This window comes from Cupressus sempervirens, chromosome 4 (genome assembly GCF_028749045.1).
Source record: "Cupressus sempervirens isolate cs-2001-9-10 chromosome 4, ASM2874904v1, whole genome shotgun sequence".
NCBI lineage: Eukaryota > Viridiplantae > Streptophyta > Pinopsida > Cupressales > Cupressaceae > Cupressus > Cupressus sempervirens.
In genome coordinates this window covers 154,030,285-154,057,382 of record NC_143121.1, presented here as the reverse complement: position 1 = coordinate 154,057,382, position 27,098 = coordinate 154,030,285, and the positions used below count along the sequence as shown (strand labels likewise).

The 27,098-nt window shown below is 35.4% G+C and overlaps 1 protein-coding gene across 1 annotated transcript in view; it reads right to left on the bottom strand.

Annotated features, from left to right (window-relative positions):
• LOC149560436 (lon protease homolog 1, mitochondrial-like) overlaps positions 1-27,098 on the bottom strand; it is a 185,453-nt gene that overhangs the window by 127,666 nt on the left and 30,689 nt on the right. The window contains exons 3-6 of the mRNA XM_089824679.1: positions 14,654-14,845; positions 14,307-14,372; positions 14,119-14,160; positions 3,104-3,226 (exon numbers count right to left, since the gene is read on the bottom strand). Of these exons, the coding sequence (XP_089680805.1) occupies positions 3,104-3,226; positions 14,119-14,160; positions 14,307-14,372; positions 14,654-14,845 (423 nt within the window). The remainder of the gene's footprint in view (positions 1-3,103; positions 3,227-14,118; positions 14,161-14,306; positions 14,373-14,653; positions 14,846-27,098) is intronic.

Genomic DNA, 27,098 nt, shown 5'->3' with positions numbered 1-27,098 from the left:
TTGGTGCAGTTATATTCAGAATAACGCCACAGGGAGATGCAGAAATGTTTTTCGGGTTGATTTGGGATCCAGGGATCTTACTGATGCATGAGTTGCATCCTTATTTTCAATTTCACATCATGGCATGTCTTGATTTCAGCAATACCAGTATGAGCTATAGAGCGGCTTGTGGATTGGTATGGGATCTTGGCATTGTTTATAGTCATGATTGCTTGGTGCAGTTATATTCAGAATAACGCCACAGGGAGATGCAGAAATATTTTTCGGGTTGATTTGGGATCCAGGGATCTTACTGATGCATGAGTTGCATCCTTATTTTCAATTTCACATCATGGCATGTCTTGATTTCAGCAATACCAGTATGAGCTATAGAGCGGCTTGCGGATTGGTATGGGATCTTGGCATTGTTTATAGTCATGATTGCTTGAGAACAAGCAATCTCAAGGAGGGAGGGCAATAATGTCCACTTTTTGGGACACTAGGAAATTGCATGTTCACTTTATCAAATAATTAAAAAATCACTTATTTGGAGTTGAGTACAATTTTTTTGAAGGGTCTTCTTAGTTAAAAGACAGTAAAAAGTGACAAAAGGGAAAGAGGACGAAAGACAAAGATGGGGAAACAGAAGAGTCACCGCTTGATGCATAAAAAGAAGGCAGAGAGACTATTTTTGATATGCTTGGTATATGATTTGATTTCTAATTTGTCTTGAAGAAATTTGGGAAGATTCTAGCTTTCATTTTCTAAAACTTGAGGATGGAAACCTTCAAGCTTCTTAGTGGATTGGGCAGAAACCCAAGTCATCTTCAGTGGTGGATTTGTGGCAGAGTTCACATTTGTGTTTCAAGTTCATTTTTGGTCATCCAATCTAATTGTTACTTTCATATTTAGGATCAGATTGTTATTGTATTATTGAATATTAAAAATGCAATAACATTTCTGAGAATATGAGAGTTCTCTTGTGTTTGTTGGTTAATCTAAAATCTTTTACATGAGATTTTCTATCTATATTTTTAAAATTATTTGAGGAAATTTGGGGAAAATATCTGGTTTGGGAATATTACATTTGCAGAGGATGCTACTCACAAGATGGTTGGATTATGCTCGGATACCACTGTAATATCCCCACATCTAGGTTGATGTTGACTAGCTCCTTGACAAATAGAGTTGTAACATATGTTAGTACATTCAACAGATAAAATCGTGAGTGAAAGTAATTATTCCAAATTATATGCAAGAATAAATTCCTAATTCCCAAATTAATCCCCTTCTCAAGGAGAGACCACAATCACACACTTAGCCCATGAGTGAATGCTTCTTGTGGTTTTAGTTGTCTGCTACAACTTTGAGAAAGGGTTGTAATTGTCAGCCAAATCTGATTCACCTATGGTGGATGCATCTGCGTTCAAGCAACTAGTTGGCAATCTCATCTATCTCACTGCCATTAGAACTGACCTTAGTTTTGTTGTGAGCTACATCTCTCGCTTCATGATAGCCCCTAGAGTTGAACACAAATATTGTGCTGCAGTGAGGCACGTGCTAAAATATGTAAAGGGCACTTCAGACTCTGGCATTTTGTACAACATAAGCAAAGCTCCTAAACTCATTGGTTTCTTAGACTCGGATTGGCCAGCTTTTGTTGATGACGGGAAGTCTACATCTAGATATGTCTTAAATCTGGGAACAGGCGCATTCACACGGGCTAGCAGAAAACAAGCGGTAGCTCTTTTCTTGACTAAAGAAGAATCACAAGGAATTATTAAAGCAGCTTGTAAGGTATTTTGCCTTTGAAGGATGCTTTCTGACATGTGTGTGTCTCCAGTATGTCCCTCACCTCTATTATGTGACACTTAAGGGGTGCTCAAACATGCCAAAAATCCAGTCTTTCATGAGTGGATCAAACACATTGAGCTTCACTGTCATTACATCCGCAAGCTTGTAGAAGACGGATTACTTCAGTCACAGTATGTTTCAATTGAGGGTTAGACTGCAAACATTCTCACCAAGTCTCTAGGTTCAAACAAGTTTATAAAATTCAGTGGACAACTTGGTACAGTTGACAAATTGACCATTGGGGGAGGATATTAGACTAAGATTTGCATATTTTATAATTTAATGGTCAATTATGTCTTTTTTAAGGTAGAATAGATTGGTTTCTAGTTAAGTCTTTATTGTCCAATTGTTCCTTTAGGAAACATCAGCAATGTAATTGCCTATGTATGTACATTTTATTCTTTCAATGAAGTCAAGCAATTACCATTGTACAAGAAACAGGAAACTCATAAGACTTTAATGAAAGATCTTGATGTACTTGCATTCCCAAATGCACACTCTGAAACTGAAAATTGTATTAATACCTAGTTTGGCTTTAAACATGCAAATCTATGCTAGATGAAAGAGCGCACAAGAGAATGTCATTGGTTTACAGCAAACTAGGTTGCCATTAAATTGACAAGCAACATTCCTGCTAAAGATTCAACTCTCTATATAAAGGGCGAGGTAGCAGAAAGAGAAGCTAAAAGAAATCAAATGGAATGATGATGAAATGCAACAGATTCTATCAATATTATATACACCAAAAAGTATAACTAGTATGCAAAGCTTCAACATCGAGTAGATTGCATAAACCAAGATGCAAATGAAAATGATGGAGAAAAACTACAAGCAGTAAACAAGTTTAGCATGGAGTAAAAAGCACAGAGCAATATGCAACTGCTGGTATCAGAAGGAGTACATAAAGTAACTATGAATCCAAAAAAGAAGTTATGAAAAATAAGAATATATTTATACACTTCCTATTCAATTCATGTACTAAATTAAACTCTATACTTTCAAATGTGTGAGCAAACACATCATTAAAACATAAAAAATATACTGAAGACACAACAGATAGATTAACAAATGCTTCTGTATTACGTGAGTATACGTCTGGACATCTCCCTTCATAATGAACTTGTCCCTAGTAAAATGAAAAATTCTGTACATGTTTTCTATGAAGTTCATGTACTAAAATATACTCTATAGTTCAAAGGAGGGACCTGAGCATATCATCCAAATATAGAAAATATGCAAATAATACTAAACATGGATATAAAAAACTTACCTGAGTATATGTCTGGACATGATCCCTCCATAATGAACTCGTCTTTAGCACATCTCTTAATGTTGTTATCACCTCAAACGCTGTGGCCTTTATCACATCATTCTCATTATCAAATGGTCTCTCCTGCAGATAGCCAAAACAAATAAATAATTTCACCTCATGTAAGATTAGCTTCGATAAACATGCACTTGCATACAATACTTAAAAAAGTTATTTTCATATTACATATTTTACTGGTTTAGCACAAAATTAAAAAATAGATAATAAAAAAAATCCTCAAATACATACTGCTGGGTTCAATATGTATGTGTGTATGTGATGTATGCGTGTATATATAGGCATACATAGACAGACATTCGTGTCTGTGTGTTTGTATAGCAAGAATCATATTTTAAATTCATTTATAAGAATACATAAATATAAATATCAATGGCTAATCAGAAAAACAAAACAGATGAATAGAAATACATAGAGATAAAATAAGATATACATTGAAGGGAATTACTGCTACAAATTTGCAGCACTTGAGGGTAACAATAAGCCATTAATGGCCAAATATGAACAGTTGATGAACACTGACTGCTACAAATCCAGATATTATTAAGGAGAATCTAAACAACCCTGTGCGTAGCAGTATCTGTTATGTTTGCTGCAATAATTCCAATATAAAGGCCTCAGCATAGTTGACATTCGATATGTCAAATATATATCCTACGACTGTGCGCATCAAGTAGCATCATCGTTGGAACATACTCAACATAGTATAATATTGAGCCTGATGTGCAAATTATGAAAGACTGGCTCAAGCAGTATGTCTTGTATTATACAATTTCAGTGTCTGGTCAAAAAATGTATGAGAAATTAAATACAAGTTTGGGCCTAGATGAAACCCCCTTGTTTACAAGGTTGAATAATGTTTTATTTGATTTTGTATCTCACTCAACTATCAATTTAGATGATATAGTTACGTTTTAGATTGATTTGTGGTGGCTAGAATTAATTCAGAATGGTGCTTACATTCATGCAAAGCTTTCCTAAGATAGAAAACGCAGTTAAAATTCTTTTGTGTTTTCATGTTGTGAATGTAATTAAACTTGTGATCAGACTGTTATGGCTTATTTGCAGATTTGATAGATACTAATTTGTGTGTTTTGCTTGCAGGTGATAACCAAAGTGGAATGGATATGAATTGAGTCAATTCTGAAAACTGAATGTAAAGTCTGAATGCAATTAGATCAGTTTACTGCAGTCTCAATCTGAAGAGATATAATCATTTATGAATTTCGATGATTTAATCTCTTGGAATCGGTTCATATATATACTCATACCAAAAGGCATGATTTAGGTGGACATGGCTATTCAAACATGAAAAGATATGAGGGTGTGTGTCTATATATATCAATATTTAGTTTAATAAACAATTAGTCAATATGATCTCCAATCAGTACTAAGTAATGATCATTTACTCAATCCAATACATGATCGATATTTGAGCAAGGATATATTGCTCGATCCAAGAGATAGTTATAATCTGTAGTTATGAAAAATCAGCTTTTCATGCTTAGTTTGATATAGATAATTCCGGTTAAATGCAAGGATGATCTCATTGAGATTAATTGAAAGATAATTTTACGGTCTATATATATGAGTGTGTATGCATGTATGTAGTTCACAAGGTGAACTGGTATACATACATGCATACACATATGTATATAGTCGCCATGCTGGTTTATTCATGAATCTGATCAACACTATCATATCTTAACACATGTAGTTCTTCTATACAGCAGAACTCAGAGGCATTTTGCACTGAGATGATGAATGGTAATTTCTAAGCTTGCCCATTGCCAAAATCATTGTTCACTATGTCCTATTTGTTAATATTCAATAATTTTATGTTAAACAATTTGATGGATTGTGCAAGCTTTGTATTGCAATTGTAATTATTAATTAATAATCAGTATTACAAATTTCAAATGTTGTATATTTCAAATTTAATAACAAGTAAAAAGCATCCATAGTTATAATAATTAGTTTCTACAGTAAATAAGTTTGAAGATTGTAGAACTTCATATCATGCAGAATACTGAAAACCACCTTTTGCTCTATGTTGAAGTTATAGCATCAGAAGCTATCTTTCTTTCCTAAATTTGAAATACTTAATAAATCTATCTTTTATTGAAGAAAATGAAGGGTCATCACATGAAGGGACAAGACAATGAAAGGATCTTCACTTTATAACAAGATAATGAAGGGTGAAGGCGATTTTATATATTCTTCAGAAGGAATTCGTACTAAATGATTATTGATATCTTATTTTCTTGTGTTTACACATATTGTATTTCAAACTTCTTATTCATCAATAAAGAGATTTTTTGTGTGGCAGGATTTTTCTTCCTCGAGTTGGAGGGTTTTCCCAGGATAAATTGTTGTGTATTAGTGTTCAATATTTGTTTTTGCTGTTTTTCTTCATTTCTAGTCAAAACAATAACACTCTAAACTCAAGATACAAAAAACTTGATTTTAATTTAGTTTTCCTATATTGCACAATTGGAAAGCCTTACATTCCACATCAAAGTGAGCTTTTCCAAATAATTCAAGGAATTTACTATACATATCATTTTGTTTTGTATCACAATGAAATGTGTCGATTAAAATGCTAACAAATTGAACAACTTCCCAGTAATGGGGGTTATTTTGAACTTGTATAGTCAAGTGAAAGCTCACCTATGTGCTATTTTCAATTTAGAAATAAAACTCATCAAGGGCCGAACAAAAAAATGTTGCCAAACCAATAAAAACTGAGATATATCAAAGAACAAAAGGATGCCAACATGGTTAATAATCAAGCAAAGGAGCGAAAATGTCTTCTTTCCAAGAAAGGACCATGGAAACCTCCTAGTGCCTTAGCATGACCAAGTAGTAGAAATCCTTTCATGCCACCGTTATCTTTTCAAGAGGAGAACAACCCTTTTAGTAAATTAGGAACATCGTAGAAGGCTTTCAAGAATGAAGTAGGTAAGGTCGCAAATAAAAAGCATTGCATCTTGCATTTAGAGAAACGGCTTCCTTTTAATCTTGATTACATTCGTCATAGGTATGAAAAGTTGTGCACCACCCAATTAGTTAAAGAAAAAGCTTTTTATGGAAGTACCATTTAGAGAAATCAAGGATAGATGGCTTGAAACAAGTCTATCTATCATTTCTAAAGGATGGAAGAATTACAAAAATATACAACTAATTAGGGTTACTACAATAGCCCCTAAAGGAGCAATCTTTTTGAAGGTTGATGAAGGGTACTCCCCTTATTAACACAAACACACACAACTAAATAATTGCAAGAATAAGAACACTTGCCTTCTATTATCTTCAATGGAATGACATTATAATATTCAAAAATATAACATGCTACAGTTACATGGGCATTTTCATTACAATAATCTGCAAGACAGAGCCACCACATACACCATCAAAACTGCCCTACATAACCCTACTTGCCTTCTTCATATAAGGAATTTTAACTGCCCTAGAAGATTCTAGAAATTCCAACCCCCAACTTTTAAGGCCAAGCATCCTTAAATTATTTTCCTTTACATTGGACTATGCCAAGAATATTGCCCCAAATGGTTTCCAGAACTCAAATGAGTGTTTTAAGTACTTTTATTTTTCTTTCCAAAGTAGTGCAACTTCTAGAGGCCATTACTTTTAGCTCGCTGACCTGATTGGCTATTATAACCACCTTTCCAAAACATCTCTAAGTGCTCTATAGTGCTAGCATTGCAAAGCACCAGTCAATCACCTTTTGACCCCCTTTTCACAGTTTCTAAAGCCTTCAAAACTGATTTAAAAGTTTTTGAACCTCCTACCAAAACCGAAATTTTTCAATAAATTCAAAACTAGACTTGATCTTGCAATGAAACTTTGCTGGTAAGCTTATATAACCAAAGTGAACCTCCAAGGAAGAAATTAGAACATTCGGTGCTCAAATGAACAACTTGCTAAAAATAGTCATTTTACCAAAAATAGTAATTTTGCAAAAAGATAGCCCCTTATTGAAAATCTACACTATTTTTGGACGATGTAAGATTGTCCTTACACCCTCGATGCTCTTGCATCAAAGATTGTTGATTGTGAAGGGCTAGTAAAGAAACTTCATTGCAAATATCCTCACACAAACCATGGAGATGGTGGGCACTTGAAACTTTGTCTGGACAGTACTCAAGATTAAATGGCAGTTCGTTCTATATGAGGGTACATATGCAAATATATTTTGTACAATATGTCTCATCCACTATCTCAACTTGATATCACAAAAGATTGATACCCAAATGAAGTGACTCGGAAATCCAAATGGAGGTTGAGAAGATTCAAATGTTTGTAGTAAACCATCATTTGTCACAAGTCATCTTCATGAATTCCTCCCACTTGGAGTTACTGAAAATAATTTCTTTGTATTTAAAAACTAATGTCAATCAAATTTTAACGTTTAATCTTTTACACTATATTAGCTTGTTGAAACTCAATTCACATCAAACACAATCAGATAGAGACAATTTGCCAACATACAAGAGGCATCGAATGCCTAGGTCATCAACACTCTTTGTAGTCTATGAAGGCAATGACATACAAAGAGAACCAAAAAAGTCAAAGCATTGATCCTAGATGACAAGCAACAAACTCAAAGTGGAACATATTTTGACATTCACTCAGCCCACTATGAGTATGATTAGATATGTTGATATGGATTAACCATGTTTATAAAAAAATTATGATAGCACAAATTGTATAATTGAAAAAATATGGACAATAGAAGCATATAAGCATTTTCAAAACAACGTAATTGATGACCATTAGAACAAGATGACCACAACTAGGCATCTCCTAGCATTTTCTTTGTCCCTAAGTATAATAGCATCTTCATATTTTCTCTATTGAAGCAAGAGGGACAATGTAGAGATGGCAAGGATGCAACTAGTTATATGACTACACTTAAAAGAATATTCGAAAATGTAGATATGCACAATGTTGTCTTAAGTTTGATTGCCAACATATCAAATTATTTCACATTAATTCACATCATATCATATTATTTCACTGGGTCATTGCAAGCTTAACATGAGAGATGACCTTGTATCATGAGAGGATTGAATGTTTGATGGTACACTTTGAAACATTGAGTATTTGATGTTGCATGTTGTGGTGGAATAAAACTCACATCAACAAGTACCAATACCTTCAAAGAGGTCCAACACGAAATGAGGGGCCCCCCCAATTTAGGCAACCAATGAAGGCCTTGACACAATAGTGAGTGATGATCTCAAAAATCATGAAAGTCCTACTCTTGATGTAGAAGTTCATGAAGAAGGGATGCATGAACAAGAGCGATCACATAGGCATCAAGAAAATATCCAAACCATGAGGAAGAGATGTGTAAACAAGACCAATCACCAATGCGCAAGGAAAGAACCATCACCAATGTATGAAGGAAGCGGAGGATAACAAGAACTATCACATTTGCGCAAGGAAAGAAGGCCAAACACCAAAACAGGAGCAGTTGCAGGTACATGATCAAAATATAGCTGCTCCAAAATGGCTAAGGTGAATGGCTAAGGTGAATGGGGAGGAAGCTTGAAGAGGAAATTAATCAAGCTATGGAGTTAGCGTATTTCCTGAGACAACTAAGAAAGCCATTGGTAGAGAAAAGGGCAAAGAAATTTTCCAAGGTCATGAGCCAAGTTAAGGTCTTGAACATTGCATCTAGCAAAACCAACGACTGATAAAGCTAGGTATAAAATCACTCCAGGTACAATACGACAGCATATGATCTGGATTGTACCACTAGGCAGTAGGTAATTGAAGAGTTTGATGATTTTGCCCAGGAATTGGAAGATAATTTATGGAAAGAGAGAGAAGAACAAGAAGCTAAGAAGTGAGATCAAAGCCTTGCACAGATACCTGTAGCACATAGCACACTCTATTAGCCTAAAAGAGCCATCATTTGTTCCTCCCCTAACTCTCCTAAGAGAAGCAAAAGGCTTAGAAGAAATGAGACAAATCGTCCATGGCACTAAAGAACAAGTGAACAATTTCATAATTGTTGCCTACAAATTTGAGGATTAGGTCCATAAATATGAAAGAATTGTGTCTGATCTTGGCAATATTCAAAATGTGGACCAAGCCTTGGATGACGCTCATATACATCAAGATAAAGCTATTTCAAAATTGGGGAAGCTAATAGTGTTTTCCAAGCAAACCCTAATAGACAATGTTGTAATCGAGAATTAGGCATATGACTTTCGTTGATGGTTTTGTGTTGTAAGCCAAGGGTAAGAGTTGTTTGAAAAATCAAACGAGGACTCTACTCAGTTGAGGAGAGCAATCAAGGTCATTCACGAAAGCATCTCTAACACGGCCAATGCTTTATTTTTAGAAAGGGCAACAGAAGAAGAAATAATAGTTGATTTTTTAAGGGCAAGATGAAAGGATTCTTTTCCACTAAATTTTTTTAAGAAAGGGATTTAGATATTATTTGACCACTCTCAAGTATCATGGTCAAAGTACATGAAGGGGCTCTAGAATAGAAAAATAAGTTTGTCAAGTATGAATAGGATATTGCACAGATGGAATTCAAGCAAGATAATGTGCTAAGTGTCTTCGTGGGTAAAATTGAGATAATCTTGTCAAAATTCACTACATTCAACTAGGAAAACCCTTGACTGACTATTTTGAGAGATAGTGCATTGGATGCATATAGTGGACATTCATTACACCCCACTTTCTTATTAGATAGACTTGCATAGTTAACATTTATTTCCCGACTAAGAGAGTGACTTTCTCTTGGTTAGTTTATGTGGACCCATATTCAATTCTTTCTTTTTGCTCTAAACCTAATCATAGCTAAGGTAGCAAAATCTAGACCATTTGTTTTGTTAAAACACTGGCCACCCAATGTAATATGAGACCTAATATAAAGGACTCACTTCTTTTTTGTGAAGGACAAGAATTTTGAGATTTTTGCTTGAGAGCTACCAAGATAAATGAGTGGTCATTAAAGTTCGGTGATTTCTTGATGTATTTTGGTGGTTGCATGTTCTCTTTCTTCCCTCACTTAGAGTAGATTTGTTTTCACATACTTAGATGAATACAATTGATAATAGTGTTATGGTGGAATCGTCTTGCTCATAACTTTTGTTCTTAGGTGATTCCTAGGCGCAATGTAATGTTGACTCTCAGTCCTTATGTGTGTTCTTCACTTCTATTATTGATGCACATTGTTCATTATGATGGTGTCCATTGTGATATGAAAATTATTTGCACAACCCTTGAAGATTGCACCAGCTTTAGGTACTGTTGAATTTAGCGAAGCAAAGTTTGGCAGATTTTATTGTAGTAATATTCATCTTTCAAATTCTTAGGATTAGAATAGATCCCTCAGCCCTGTTCTCATTTAATTTTTGCATGTCACGAAAAAACAAAAACAAGGTGCTTTCACTATCATATCTTTTGAAAACTTCAATAGCTAGTATCATCTGAATCATCTTGAGAACAAGTATTTTAAGTCCCCTCATGATACCAACATATCAAAGAACCTTGTAGTTTATCCTATGATTTTTCCAAATCTTAGCATACACATGATTTTGTCAAGAGACAATAGGATGGTTTCGCCTAATATTTCCTCAAAAATTATGGGTTTGTGCTCCTTTTTTTATTCACTCCCATTGCTAGGATTTTCATGAATTCAGTTAGGTATTGAAAGGGGTTTTTTAGATTTTTGTCCCTTAGAAAAAATTTATGGGTTTATAAGTTTTTCCCTTAAAAAATATTTTGGTGAGTTCTAATATTTTTTGTCCTTGAAAAAATTAAGTGGGTTTTCAATTAGATTTTACCCTGAAAGATTATGGGTAAGTTTTCATAATTTTTTCATTAAACAATTTTGAGAATATTTTATTGTTTTGTCCATAAAAAAGTTGTGGGTTTTGTATGATTTTTAATTTTACCTCAAAAATCATTTTTTAAAAGGCTACTCAAACATGAAATTTTGAATTCTCTTCTATGACTCAAATTTTGTGTTGGGTTCTGATTGATTTTTCTCAAAACCATGTTTGGCTTCTTCTTCTTTATTGTCCTAAAGTATCATTTCTAGGTTTCAAAAACAATCATCACTAGTGTTTTTGGCCTTAGGGTTATTTAGTCTACAAAAAAAGCATTGGAGGCTTTTATGAATCTTACCGCAAAAATTGTGTCTTGCATTTTATTTAGTCTTGCTCATTTGCAAAAGTTTTTTGGCAAATCATGTTATCTTGCAAGTTGCTTTGGGGTGTGGTGCTCATCTACAAAAGGGTTTCGCAATTTTCCTCAAAATCATGGTTTTAGTCTCATCTAATTATCTCTGGGTATTGAGAATAATACCTTTTGTTAACCGACCTTAACTTCAACAGATTCTTGGCCATTAACCATTTTTAGATCTAGGGAGGGTCTCAGCAACAATAGAATGTTCTAATGAGAAGAGGGCAACCTTTGTATTTGTGACCAACATTGTCTCTTTTGCAAGGTAGTTAGAACGATGACCATTAAGGGAGGGTATTTAATTAATGTAATGTATATTTAATTGTCATCTCAATCGTTGTAAGTAGTTCCTATTTTCGTCTTTAGTTCACAATTGTCAACCTTTCTCCTCTTATGACTAGCGCACTTCAACAATTGATCAATGTTGGGCTAGTAGGGTAGCTGCAATAGGGTGTCCTTAACCCACGACCTTAGGCCAAAGGCAAGAGCTTATCCTCCTTGGTCTTATGTGGTCCTTAACTGACGATTCTTGACCATCATCATGAGTTGGCCTTGAGGTTGCTAACCAATGGTCCTTAACCATCTTTACGAGGTGTCATACTTGGTGGGAATCTATTGTATCTTGTACACCAGCCCGCTGAAAACAAGGAACCAATTCTTTTTCTAGGCTCTTGAGTTAGTTTATGCTTGTCTGTGTCCCTCATTCCTCATTTAGAATGTTTTCTGGTTGAAGTCTACATTCACTCTACACATTGTAATCTGTAAAATGTCTTAAGAGACTGGACCAAAACTTGTCTTAGAATCCCATTTGGAATTGAAAAAAGTGAGGTAAGAAGACTTGAGTCGGTAGACCTCCCAGGTTAACAAATCATAAGGTACCAAGCCCGTTGGAATCTCACAGCATTTTGAGCTCAAGGAGAGAGAGTGTGCATGGGAATCTCCAATCATTTTACCTTTTAGGACTCAATTTGCTTTACATACAACTGTATTGATTAAACTTACAAGTGGTATTTTGTGTCATTATGATCAGTAAATTTTGTAATGCATGGAAGAAATAAACCATAGATACTGAAAATGTCAAAGCATCAATCCTAGACAACTCTTGATGTGCTCACGTGAATTTCTTGTTGAGTTTCATTGAGACCTTTGTGTATGGTCAGATATGCTAGAATCAGTCATGGTTAGGAAAAATATATGATGGCATTGACTCCATAATCAAGAAATTAAAGGATATTGCAGCAATAGAAGAGCATGATCTTTCAAAAATTCTTTTGATCGTGAAAACATTTATTACTATAAGGAACAAATAACCACCTTTCTACATTTACTTGCCTTTGTTTAACTCCCAAATGTTATAGCACAGAGATACTATTTCTCCTAGGGAAATATGGTATACTGAAGTTAACAATGGATATAATATAACATGTACAAGAATTTTTCCTCCTCTAGATGTAGAGGACAAAGTTGTGGGACTTAACATGTCACAAATTTAGAGCTATTTGGGAAAAGTACAGGGGAGGTTTGTATGAGGTGACATCTCCATGGCCAAGACTCTACTTACCTACAGCCTCTTGCCATCAAAGTTCCATCCCATATATTTTGAATTCTAACTCTTTAATATTTTATGATCTTTGGCTACCTTTACTGATTACTTTTAATTACATTTCTATAAACTAATTCAAGTTTTCAAATTTGTATTGACTTTGAATAAATAAGTTGCTAGTTCCCCTTCAGCTGAGAAAAACAAGAGCATGTACTCCTTTCTGAACTGAATTAGGCGCAAGAAATTGTCAGTCCAAAGGCAGACAATTTTGCATATTTGCCTTCCCGCTTGAACCTTGTATGACACAAGCAAACAAAATAAAAAGACGCATCGATGCTGCACTGGGATGTGGTGTGAAAGCATCCCAACTTGAACTTAGTCTCAACTGAAGATGAGAGGCACGAAGCTTCTGTGCAAGACCTCCACAGTGCAGCTAATAGGGGTACTGTTAGTGCTTCTTGTGGTTTTGATGATCTGATTGATGAAGTTGGTGTTCTCAATGAAGAGTAATGTAGTGATTTACTTTGCAATGCACATATAGTTCAACTAATCGTTAAAGTCTATTAATACATTTTGAACGTATGTTATATGTACACCATTTTGATTTACCATTTAAGATTTCGCATTGAATTTTTAACAATATTGCTCTGTGGTTTGTGCATATTATGGTTAATATTTTATATTTACAGTGTACACCATTGTTCAAATTTTTTGAATAGCCATATGCAACCCAACGTTTAATATTGCCAATAAATTGATGCTGAAACACAATCTAGCAGCAAAAAAAGAATACTCAGGAGCAAGGAGTAGGATGGGGACCATGATGGATGGTATAGTGTCATCTGGGCATGTTGGACGAAGTTTTGATGTGTGACAATAGGCAATATAGAAATTCCAGGAACTGACGTAAGCTAGAAACAAAAGTTGTCATTTACCAAACTTTGTTGGTTTTTTACTCTTTCAATGAGAGTGGAAGAACTGAATCTGTTTTCCTTCAGTATCTAAATAGATGGATATAATATAAAAATATATACAATCAATCAACACTGATCCATATGGCTAGAAAACAATAGCACAACTACCATTCAATGTAATATCCTCAGAGCTAGCATAAAATTGCTTTAGTGGAAACAATGAAGATATTAGAAGAAAATTATATATAATGGAAAAGGTGGAGGAGACAAACCTTAAGGTGGTCCACTTTCACCGTAAGGGGATCCTCGCTAACCTGCAGAGATGAAACAGACATCTGAAATTTACCCTCTCTTAAATTTCTGTAAAGTTCATCCAGTTTAACATACAACAACGTATAGGGCCCGAACTACATCATAAAATTCTAGGTATCACATTGCTGCTGAGTCAAAATCATCATACCATCTCAGTAATCCGCAGACGGCGGTGGCCAATTAGCACCACTTGATCGCCTTGTATGCTAGTAATCTGTTGAAAACATAATGATCTGAAAATCATTAGAGACAGTTCAAAATTACCAAGAATGTTATGCGTCAGAAGAACTCGGTATAAACACAAAACACACTCTTAATTGTTACAAGGTATGGGTATATTATTCAATAGAAAGGAGCTCTCTGTTAACTGATGCAGTAAAAATTATTGGAAGTCAGGTTGTTACATTTGATCAAATTTGTGAATCTTGAACATTTGATGAAGATAAACACAATTAATAGACACTAAAAGCAGAAAATCATTTTCAGACTGGATACCTGAGCCAATGTGCCAACTTCATGCAAACGCTTGTAAAGATCTTTCCCTTTCAATTCATATATATTCTTCTCTGTTTCGCTACCAGTAACAAAACGAGAGTCACTTCCAGCCTCATCTTTGACCAAAAAAGCACCAGCATAAGGTGCGGATCTTTTACGGTTCTCTACCAAAGCCGCTAGAAGTTTTGGATCCTGCAGATAAGTCCACGTTCGTCAAAAACTTAACTATTGCACTCCAATATCATGATATTCATATGATCTATTTGAGGAAAAACCTTACTCAAAATATACTATTGACAAGCTGTATCAAAACATGAACAGGAGATATACAAAAAAGTTTTAGATTATTTCTTTATTGTCAAAAAAAAAAATTGGTGATTTATCTGATTCCTTGTGGAGGAAGAGAATCAGACAGACAAATCTTGCAATTCAGCACATAAGTCTGTGCCCACAGACTTTCCAAATGTTTAGTCTCGTATAGCTTCATAAAAACCTCTGTGGAAGCATTATAATATTGGTATACTTGGCATCTATATAATTTGTAAGTGTACAACTTTGACTAAAATTAGAAGGACAAAATACTTTTCCAGATTAAACAACTATTGTCACTCATTTCCGGTACTTGGCAAAACATCATAATTCATGACCACCTATTCTATTAATCAGTAAATGCGTCAACTGAAATCACTAATTCAAATCACCTCCACAAATCTTCAAGATATTATTTCAATACATATGATACTAGCCTGCATGACAAATAATTAACTGGTGATGATCAATCTTACCTGAGTCCAAATTACCAAACTAGGCCAGGTCTAGCCAATCAATTGAACTTTAATGTGGTCAGACAATGATGCAGGAGCATCCTAGGCTTTCCTGCAATCCTGCATGTTTGGAGGGATTTTGGTTAAGTGTTGAGGAGCATCGAACTTGGATTTTGGTGAAGCTATTGTTTCATGGTTAGGGATGTGTTGGAGACGCATTGGAGAACCTTTCCTCATGATTTCATTGAGATTGGATGGATTGTGTTGAAGTTTGAACTGTTTTTACCTTGCTGCTGGAATTATGTTTTCTCTGGTTTCTGGGTGATTGTTGCAGAGTGGATAACTGATTATCTTTAATGAATGAGAAGCTGCGCACTTCAGCAATTAAAGAGGGCCTACATTACTTCCTTGTGTCAAGAGCGCAAGTCCTAATTCATTATAGGTTGCGAGATAGGGCAATTCTCCTGGAGTATCAATTTTTGGCAGTTTTGCGCGACAATCTGCTGTGTGACTTTCATGATGGATGCGCACTTTTCCTTAAAGAATCAGCCTTTGCGCATTTAAAACGTTGTAGAGGACCTAGATTTCTACCTACGGTTCGAAGCACGAGTTCTAATTCAATCAGAGCTAGGAGATATCACGATTTTACTCGGATATCGATTTCTGAACATTTAATTATTGTTGCAGGCCGACTCGTGGCATTTAATTTATGTATTTGTATTTAATTTGTGTTCTGGGCCGATTTGTGGCTTAGATTGGTATAAGTAAGGTCTTCTGGAGTCTTTTAGTCATGATGGAGTTTGGATAGAAGGAAGGATAGATGCAAATTTGAAGAGCTAGAGCTGCGGCTTAGGAACTAGAGGATCTCTTGGTGGACCTGCGGGTACAAGTGGTGTTCTTATCCAGTTGTGTATCTGAACAAGCTGAGATTGGTTGTAAGTTGGATCTTGTTGGATCTTGCAGAACTAATTTAGTAATTTGCTATTTGCATTTGGCCCTAACCTGGAAGGCCTTACAATCAGGCAAATTGCATGTAATCAGTTATATTTATGAACAAATTATTGTGAGTTGGTATCAGATCTTGCATTGTTGTTTCTTGATGTTGTGTTTCTGCTGTATGGTTATATAGCTGGGGGCTAGGGCATCTCCTTTGAGGATTCTCCTGCCTTGCGCTGTGTCAGGTGGTATCAAAGTGAAGGTTGTTCCTGAGTGTGTAGACAGATCACCGAAGCTGAGGCAATTTGGGCCAGGACTTGGGTTGAAAAAGGTTGATCTTGCGGCTGATTGATCTTCTTGATTGGTGGATTTGTTGCTTAGGGTTTGCTAAAATTTTGGAAGATGCCTCCAAGAAGATTGGACCCTAGGGCAATTATTGATCTTAGTGATACTGTAGAAGAACGGATCTCAAAAAAGATGAGAGCAAAGCTCAGATCTAAGATTGCATTGATGAAGAGTGACATGATTGCTGAAATTGTAAGTGCTTTAGGTGGTGTACCTAGACATGTGGGTATTGAAGATGGTTATGAGGAAGCTGCTGAAGACTTTGAATTTGTTGAATCAAATGGTGAGGCCAGAATTGATCATATGGAGAGACCTATGGGAAATAGGGCTGGTCAGTTTGCTCAACCTGGATCTCAGTTGAAGCTGAAGCATAAAATGGAGGTTTCTAATTTTTCGAGTACTTTGAATCCTAAAGACCTGATTGATTGGATTGGTGAATTGGAAGACTACTTTGAGCTTGAGGATATTGAGGATCCACTCAGGGTAAGGTCGGCACAAACTAAGTTGAAGGGACATGTTGCTCTTTGGTGGAAGGAACTGCAAAGAGACAGAGAAGAGGAAGGTGAAATGAAGATCACTAGATGGAAATTGATGGTGACTAAATTGAAGGCTAAGTTCATTGCTGCTGATTATGAACTTGAGTTGTTTAAGAGGTTGCAGAATTTGAAGCAGAAGGATATGACTGTGAAAGATTATACAGAGGAGTTCTACAAGTTGACTATTCGATCTGGGCATAGAGAATTGTCAAAAGAGAAGGTAGCTCGTTATATTAATGGTTTGAGATTCAATATTCAGGATGAGGTTAGTATGCTGAATATTTTTTCAATTGAGGATGCTTATCAGTATGCTTTGAGAGCAGAAGAGAAGCTAAAGAGGAAGAATCAAGGTAGTTCCTGAGGGAAGGAGAAGCAGGATAGTTCAGTACAAGCTAAACCAAAAGAAGAAGGTGAACCAAAACCTACTGATCAAAAAAAGAGGATAGGTGGAGGTAGGTTCAAAGGTAATTGTTTCAGGTGTGGTCAAGAAGGGCATAGAGCTTTTGAATGTCCGATTGGTAGGACAACTGCTGTTGTGAATGAGATTGAAGTCCAGGGCAGTCAGCCGGAGCAAGGAGAGAGTTTGCTAGCTCGACAAGTACTGATTGGTGAGAGAAAATTGGATTCTTGTCAGAGGACTAGTTTATTCAAAACTTGTTGTAAGTCTGGTGGTAAAGTCTGCAAAGTGATTGTGGATGGTGGAAGTACTAACAACCTTGTTGTTGAAGAGATGGTTCAGAAACTTGGTTTGAAGAGAATGAGACATCCTTACCCTTATAGGATTGGCTGATTGCAAGGTGAGCGTGCTTTGGAAGTGAGGGAGCAATGCCTTGTTGATTTCCGGATAGGGCAATGTAAGGATCAAGTGTTGTGTGATATTGTGGATATGAATAGTTGTCATGTGTTACTTGGAAGACCTTGACAGTATGATTGCAGGGTTGTGCATGATTGTGTTAAGAATGTATTTACAGTTGAGAAAGGTGGTAGGAAGCTTTCCCTAATTCCTTTGCAGAATGAAGAGCTTGGTAGGAGGAACCTGAGTATTGGCAGCCAAGTTGAGTTGGCAGATTCTGAGAAGGTTGGAGATCAGCATGGAAAGCAGACCTATGAAACACCCATGGTGGATGTGAAGAAAAAGAAAAACAAGGAAAAGAGTATGCAAGTTGAAGACTTGGAGGACATGTATGTGAAGAACCAGTTTGGGATTTATGTGTTGAATCCTAGGAGATGTTCTTCCAGTTACTAGAACATCTTTTCGAACTTGGCGTGTCTAATGCAAGAGCATCCTAGGCTTTCCTGCAATCCTGCATGTTTGGAGGGATTTTGGTTAAGTGTTGAGGAGCATCGAGCTTGGATTTTGGTGGAGCTATGTTTTCATTGTTAGGGATGTGTTGGAGACACATTGAAGAACCTTTCCTCATGATTTCATTGAGATTGGATGGATTGTGTTGAAGTTTGAACTGTTTCTACCTTGCTATTGGAATTGCGTTTTTTCTAGTTTCTGGGTGCCTGTTGCAGAGTGGATAACTAATTATCCTTAATGAATGAGAAGTTGCGCACTTCGGGGATTGAAGAGAGCCTAGAGTACTTCCTTGTGTCAAGAGTGCAAGTCCTAATTCATTATTGGTTGGGAGATATGGCAATTCTCCTGAAGTATGGATTTTTGGCAGTTTTGCGCGACAGTTTGCTCTGTGTGACTTTCATGATGGATGCACAATTTTCCTTAAGAAATCAGCCTTTGCACATTTAAGGGGTTGTAGAGGACCTAGATTTCTACCTACGGTTCGAAGCACGAGTTCTAATTCAATCAGAGCTAGGAGATATCGCGATTTTACTCGGATATCGATTTCTGAACATTTAATTGTGTTTGCAGGCCAACTTGTGGTATTTAATTTATGTATTTGTATTTAATTTGTGTTCTGGGCCGACTTGTGGCTTAGATTGGTATAAGTAGGGGTCTTGTGGAGTCCTTTAGTCATGATGGAGTTGGGATAGAAGGAAGGATAGATGCAAATTTGAAGAGCTAGAGCTGCGGCTTAGGAACTAGAGGATCTCTTGGTGGACCTGCAGTTACAAGTGTGGATTCTTCTTGGTGTTCTTATCCAATTGTGTATCTAGACTAGCTGAGATTGGTTGTAAGTTGGATCTTGTTGGATCTTGCAGAACTGATTTTGTAATTTGCTATTTGTATTTGGCCCTAACCTAGAAGGCCTTACAGCCAGGCATATTGCATGTAATCAGTTATATTTATGAACAAATTATTGTGAATTGGTATCAGATCTTGCATTGTTGTTTCTTGTTGTTGTGTTTCTGTTGTGTGGTTATATAGCTAAGGGCTAGGGCATCTCCTTTGGGGATTCTCTTGCCTTGCGATGCGTCAGACAATAAACTGCTAAGTATTTGTATGGACTAATAAGAAGAATGTCTAATAAAAAAGTTTTACAAAGGCCAAAAGGTAATGGTAACTTGAAAGTTAAATAACTTGGCATAATACCATTACCCAAAGCACCTATATTTTCTAATGCACATGCAACCAGGCATACAATGATTGATGCCAATAAAAAGAGCAAATTTGTATTAAACTAAAGGGAATGATTGTAAAGAATATATGATAATCATTTGTAGGACAAGAATATTACTTTATACAATTAATGTATTTTATGGGTCTGCAACCCTGGCTGTTCTACGACACTAATATGTTCATAATGTGGTTAGAATATACAATGCTATGGATTTATATTGGCATGGGATTTATCGTTTGCACTGTGTTCATATTTACATCCAATAAATTGTATTACACGTCGTCATAAAAGTACAACCCTAATCGAACATGTAAAGTGCTACAAAAACTCTTAGAAGATCTTATCGTACATGCTAGGCGACAGTAACTAGTGAACAGTTTATAAGCAAGGCAACTACATTATTGTATCTTCACATTATTACAAATCTCCTCAAAATGAATACACCAAAGAAAATTCAATCCATGAGGTGTTGTTGTACTAGTGTTGACTAAAATTTTGTAACTTACTAAGATTAAAACTTACGAAATGGTAACTTTAGGCAACGGTGCAGTGAGATAAATGTCTCCTCTCAGCAATAGGGGAAGCTCCCTTCTTACTGTAGGTGGCAAGAACATAAACCTCACCGAAATTGACAAATGGGTGGTTGTTTGAATCAACTCTTTTTTTTCCTGGAATGATTTTATGGTAACAACTACTAATTGTAAATTAACAAAAGGTGCCTACTGCCACGATAATACTGGTGCCTTAGTAGTTGAGATAAGAACAGCTGTTGAGACATCAGTTATAACTAAATTTGTTTGATTGATAATAAGAACCCAAAGTCACTTACGATCAATCCTTTTTGAAGAATAAAGTGAATAGCTAACAAGGCTTTTAAAGTCTCTTGCCAAATATCCAACTTGAAATAATATACCAGAAATTTAAAGCACCAAATCTTTAGTCCCTAGTACTTGCAGCCATTGTCAAACTATAAGAATTTTGTTTCTAGAAGCTCAAAGTTTTCAAGAAACAAAATGAAATGCTCAAATGCTCTACACACATAGATTATATCAGGTCTAGTATGTGTTAAATACTACAAACCACCTATCATAGATCTGTACTTTGTTTTCTCTGTACTAGCAGATTCATCTTTGCTAGGTAACTTACAACCAGTTACCACAGGTTTTCCAACAAGTTTATAACTTTCCAAACCAAATTTCTTCAACAAGTTGTTAAAATACTTAGCTTGTGATATAAATTATTGCCATCTTTGTTTTAAACAATCCAGAATCCCAAGAAGTATTTCATTTCTCCAAGCATACTCATCTCAAATTCTTTCTTCATTTCTTTTGAAAATGTCTTACTAAGATCATCATTACCTTAAAAAATAATGCCATCCACAAATACTACAACAATCGGTAAACCATCTTCATTCTTTCTCAAGTATAGATTATTGTCTACATTACCTTTCATACATCCAAAATTTGTTAAGTGTTTATCCAATCTTGCATCCCAGGCTCTAGGTGCTTGTTTCAGTCCATAGAGTGCCTTCTTTAATCTTCAAAGTTCAAACCATATCATTTTCATCTGTCAAAGGAAAACCATCAGGTTATTCAATGTATATCTCTTCTTCAAGTTATTCATTCAGAAAAGCTGATTTGACATCCATTTGATAAACTTTGAAATTCTTGTTAGCTGCATATCCTAAAAACATTCTTACCATTTGTAGTCTAGCAACAGGTACAAAAGTCTCTTCAAAATCAATTCCTTCCTTTACAAATCAATCTTGCTTTGTTTCTCATAACTTCACCTTGTTCATTTATCTTGTTTCTAAATACCCATTTAGTTTCAATAACATTATAATCTTTAAGTCTAGGAACCAATTCCCAAGTCTTGTTCTTTTCAATTTGTTTTCATTCCTCTTTCATAGCTTTAATCCAAAAGTCATCTTTACAAGCTTCATCAGCATTCTTAGACTCAACTTAAGAAATTAAACATAATTCTTCACTAACCTTGTTCCTTGTCATAACTCCTTTGTTCGCACTTCCAATAATTTGTTCAACAGGGTGATTCTTTGCCACATTTATGTTAGGTGTCACTTGTTCAATCTTGATTTCTGCTCTAGGTTCAGATCTTGTTCATCTCTTTGTAATTCAGTTTGCAAATCAATGCCAATTTCATATAACAATTCCTACTCAACATTCTTAGTGTTAGTTCTTTGATTAGTCTCTCCATCAGAATCATAGTTAAGTATTTTTTCTTGTATTCTGAATATCTCATCAACTTTAACATTAGCACTCTCAACAATAGTCTTTCATCTCTGATTAAAACATCTTTATGCTTTACTTTTCAATGAAGATCCAAAAAGCATTACTTCATCACTTCTATAATCAAACTTTCCAACCTCTTTGTAATTCAGTTTGTAAATCAATGCCAATTTCATATAATAATTCCTACTCAACATTCTTAGTGTTAGTTCTTTGATTAGTCTCTCTATCAGAATCATAGTTAAGTATTTTTTTCTTGTATTCTGAATTTCTCATCAACTTTAACATTAGCACTCTCAACAATAGTCTTTCATCTCTGATTGAAACATCTTTATGCTTTACTTTTCAATGAAGATCCAAAAAGCATTACTTCATCACTTCTATAATCAAACTTTCCAATATCATCATCTCTCTTAATGTAGTATTTACTTCCAAAGATTCTAAAGTATTTCATAGTAAGTGCATGTCCAAACCAAAGTTCATGAGGTGTATTACCACTGCCTTGTCTAATCTGCACTTTATTCATAATGTATACTGTTGTGTTCATTGCTTCTCTCCAAAATATATGTGATACATTGTTCTCAAACATCATTGCTCTAGCTGCTTGTGTTACTGATTTATTCCTTTGTTCTATTATCCCATTCTATTGCGGAGTTTTAGGGGTTGAACAATGTCTCTTTATACCATTATCCTCAGAAAAATTGTTAAACTAATTTGAAATAAATTCTCCTCCTCTATCAGATCTCAAGCATTTAATCTTCAAACCAGATTCATTCTCAACTCTATTCTTAAATATCTTGAATTTCCCAAAAGCTTCAAATTTATCTCTAAGAAACGCAACCCACATCATTCTAGTGATATCATCAATAAGAAGAATGATATACCTTTCACCATAGAAAGCTCTTGTCTTTAAATTTCTTAGGATGACAATAGGTAGAATCATAGGTTTAGCGCCCTCTTCTAACTATATCACATGCTCAAATCCATGGTCAGGGTATCTAGCGTGAGGGATAACATCAAATAGGTATGACTAAAGGCTTATCGCCCTCCTCTAACTCTATCACATGCTCAAATAGGTATAATCACAAGCTTAGCCCTCTCCTCTATCTCTATTACATGCTCAAATCTATGGTTGAGGAGTCTACCATGAGGGAAATCATCAAATGCAACTCCATGCTTGTCCAACATTGTTAGTAGATCGATGTGGAATGGTTGCTCGTCTTGTGTAGAAGGTAACTTGGACAAAATGAAACATTGTGCCAATCAAGCAACATCTTCATGTCTAAATATGGACTCCATCCTACCTATTGAAACCACCATAGGCCTATTATCAAAAAGAGCCTTTAGCACAACCTTCTTGTCTTCAACCATAAACTCTAACTCCATCCTCCCGAAATCCTGAATATACTTGTCAAATGATTTTAACCATTGGATGCCAAACACTGTATCAATCTCACCAAGACCTACAACATAAAAAGCATCAATCAAGGTGTAATCTCTCGTCTATATGTTAAGTTGCGGAACTTTCCTAGTGCATCTCATAGAAATAAGAAAACCAATCCGCAATTGTCACATTGAAATAAGAAAAATCCTCTACCTGCAATCCATGCCTAGCAACCAATCCCTCATTGATATAATTAAGAGTGGCTCCACCATCCATGAGGCAAGTTGCCCATTGTCCCTTTATCAATCCTTTCTATCGAAAAGGATAATATCTAGAAACTCTCGAGAAGGTGGCAATGGTACAATTGGATGTATCCAATGCACCGCCATGTCCAAGCTCGACCTACAAAGTTTCTTGCTCACCCTCAATACTGCTGCCCTCTAAACCTATATCTGGTATATGCTTAACATCCACATAAAAAAGAACCTTTATAAGATGCATCTTGCCTTTATGAAGGCATCGGTGTCTAGGCCCCCAAGGTCCCTTACACGAGAAGCAAAGCTTCCTCTTCAACTCATTACATGTCTACTGATCCATCCTAGGAAAAGGTAGCACACTTTTGTGTTGTGTAGTAGACTTTTGAAATGGCATGGAACCATCGTCAAGGTCTAAGGTGGTCTAAATAGCTTCCTACAAATTTCTAGGCTTAAGACCCTAGACCAAACATCGTAACCTATCATGTAAATCCTGAATGAACAACATCACCACACGTCTATCAGGCATCTCTGGAACCATAACAATAGTGTGTTTAAACTCATATACATTTCAAAGTGTCTAGTCTATCACACTAGTGCTAAATCCTAGTACTACAAATCAACATCCTTACAATCAAATATGGTAATCAACTGCTAAGTGAACTCCCTATAAGAATGATTGAGATCATAGTTTTGGGTAACCAAACCATGATGCCACCAATCATAACACACGTTATGCAAATATAATACTCCAAATTGAATGGCCTCGTTCTCGGGCACTAATTTAAATGAAAGGTAGATGTAATGCATTTGTACACACGTTCATGCAATGATCTTCCCACTAACATCAAAGGAAGATAAAGTGAGCTAGCTACTCACTTGAGGGCACCAATATTTTGTCTAGGCCACCTATCACCATGATTCCTCATACTATCTACAATGTCTTCAATATGATGTAGAGAAAAAGCATTTCTAACATGCTCTGGAAAGCATGCCAACTCATTACTAGCTGCCACAACATCCTCAAATTCCATGCCTTCAAGTGGGTCAACTGGCGTGGGCTCCTTTCTAAGAAAAAAAAAGGGGGTGCATCGGTCTGTTGATTGTTTCTGCACGTGTCCTACCATGCCAAGTAGAGTCAAATCCATTGTCTAACGAAGATGAATCTCTACTGCTGGCACGGCTCCCTACAACTGATATCAACTTGGCTTGCCTATCATGCTTATTTATAGCACAATCCAAATCAAATATGTCAGTGGTTCCACTTATCCATTTTACGACCTACACAATCAGTGGTTGTGTATTAACGAGAGTTATAAATAACTCATGATCTAGATCATCATGTTGATTCTAACTCTCTCATAGGCAAAGACTCCTATCACCATATTAAAATTCAATTGCTCTTGTACTAGCTTGTAAGTATAATATCTATATGGCCCAATCCTTCCATGATGCATAGAAATAATCACTATAACCCTTAGGCTAGCAAGATCATGACTCTAATACCATTAAAAGATCCCCCCGAAGGCCTGATCTGATTTTTCTCATACATTCTTTTTTTCTTTTGAGCTTATTTGCAAATTCTTATATTTTTTTTTTCTTTTGAGTTTATTTGCAAGGGTTTTGTTTGAGTTTTCAATGTCAAGTGATTGTCGAAATTCAATTGTGAAACATACGAAGATACAATACACTTTGTAATGTTCTCACTTGGAATCCACCTTTATTTAATCCCAATCTTTTTGGTTGAACCAGTTATGGGGATTATAGTATCCTTTATTCAAGGGAGTGACTATGCAATGTAACTGTCTTTCTTTTATACAAGCATTAGATTGCTCAACAATAACGCTAAGTGGAGAATGTTGATAATGTCCTTTGATGGACAATGTTAATTGTATATACTATAAACCCTTGAGCAATGTATAGAAATCTCTCTTGCATAGCAAAATGTCATTATTGAGACCTATTGAAGACTCTTTATAAACCAATGTAATTTTATTGCAATGAACTATTGATTTGACAAGGTGGGCTTGAATATAACAATGATGGTATGACTTCATCAAATGTTTTGTTGATTTCTGGTCAAATGTTTTGCCGACTCTAGGAGGGTTAGTGGCAAACTCATCAGAGTCTATGGAAGGCTATTATCTATTGCTACAAAGCATATTCTAAATAAGGAGACACCCTTCTCTGTTCTTTTTCGAACGGATTTTGGCTACTCTTCGTCATTGACATTTTGCAAATCTAGGGAGGGTCTCAGCAGCAGCACAATGTTTTGAAGAATTTGTTACCAAAAGATAGCAGTTAGACAATGACCATTAAGGGAGGGTGTCAAAATATTATAATGTTTCTTTAATGGTCATCTAACTTACTCTTTGGTTTATTAAGTAGTTTCTATTTTCGTCTTAAGTTCATGATTGTTTCTTTTAGAAACATCGCCTTTGAAAATCTTTATAAGGAGCTTTTATCTCCTTTGTTTAATACAACTACAACAGCATCAATTTACCATAACAAACATCACATCATTAGTTAGTAGTTGCATAATATTTATTTTTTCCATATTGCAATTAGTAGTTACACATTGGTTTGTCCCCAACTCATCACACCTCTTCTTTATCATCTCAATATAACTTATTGTTTACTAGTGAAATAGCCTCATCACTTCTCTCGCATTGTGAAGGTGGTTGTGTTTGCAAATTGTTAGTTCAAGGTGGTTGTACATACACTAGCATCAACCAAAACTTTCTCTTTACTTCTCTTTTTTTAATTCTAAGCTTTGCAATTTGCCAAAATACCTAACAGATGTTGATGATAGCTTTATATGAGAGGCAAATTTTTGAACAATGATCAAAAACATATTTATATAATGATGTATTTCCTTTCCAATCGGCACCTATTAAGCGTTTTTGGACAAATTTGCTAAGTGAATCTAATTTCTATGATTTTGTAATAGTTAATAATATTTTATTCAAAATAAAATAGTAAATATGTGATACAAAATAAAATAGTTATTAGTGACCCAAAATAAAAAGAATTCAATAGTAACCCTTGTGAGTACAAGAAGTTTTGCAAGTAATCTACAAGTTTCACATCTATGAGTTACACTATGTCAAGTAAAAAAGGAGCATACAAGAAACTTGCCATTTAAGAATTTTGGCTCTTTTTTGGTCTTTGTTATGTATTAAACTCCATTTTTGGTTCATATATGATGGAAATTGGTAATCTATTCTACAGTTTAATAATATGTGTACTCATGTATTTTCAAATGTTCACTAAAGTTGCCAATTTATTGCCAAACTTTTCACTAAGTCCAACCATGACATTTATACTCCTACAATAACTAACTACCACCTTTGAATGTACTAGAACAATAGGCTGCAACTCTCAATATCAATCTATGGGCATTAAATCTCCAATGGTTGTGCTGGTATTGTTTACCAATGAAAGTAGCATAGTTGGAA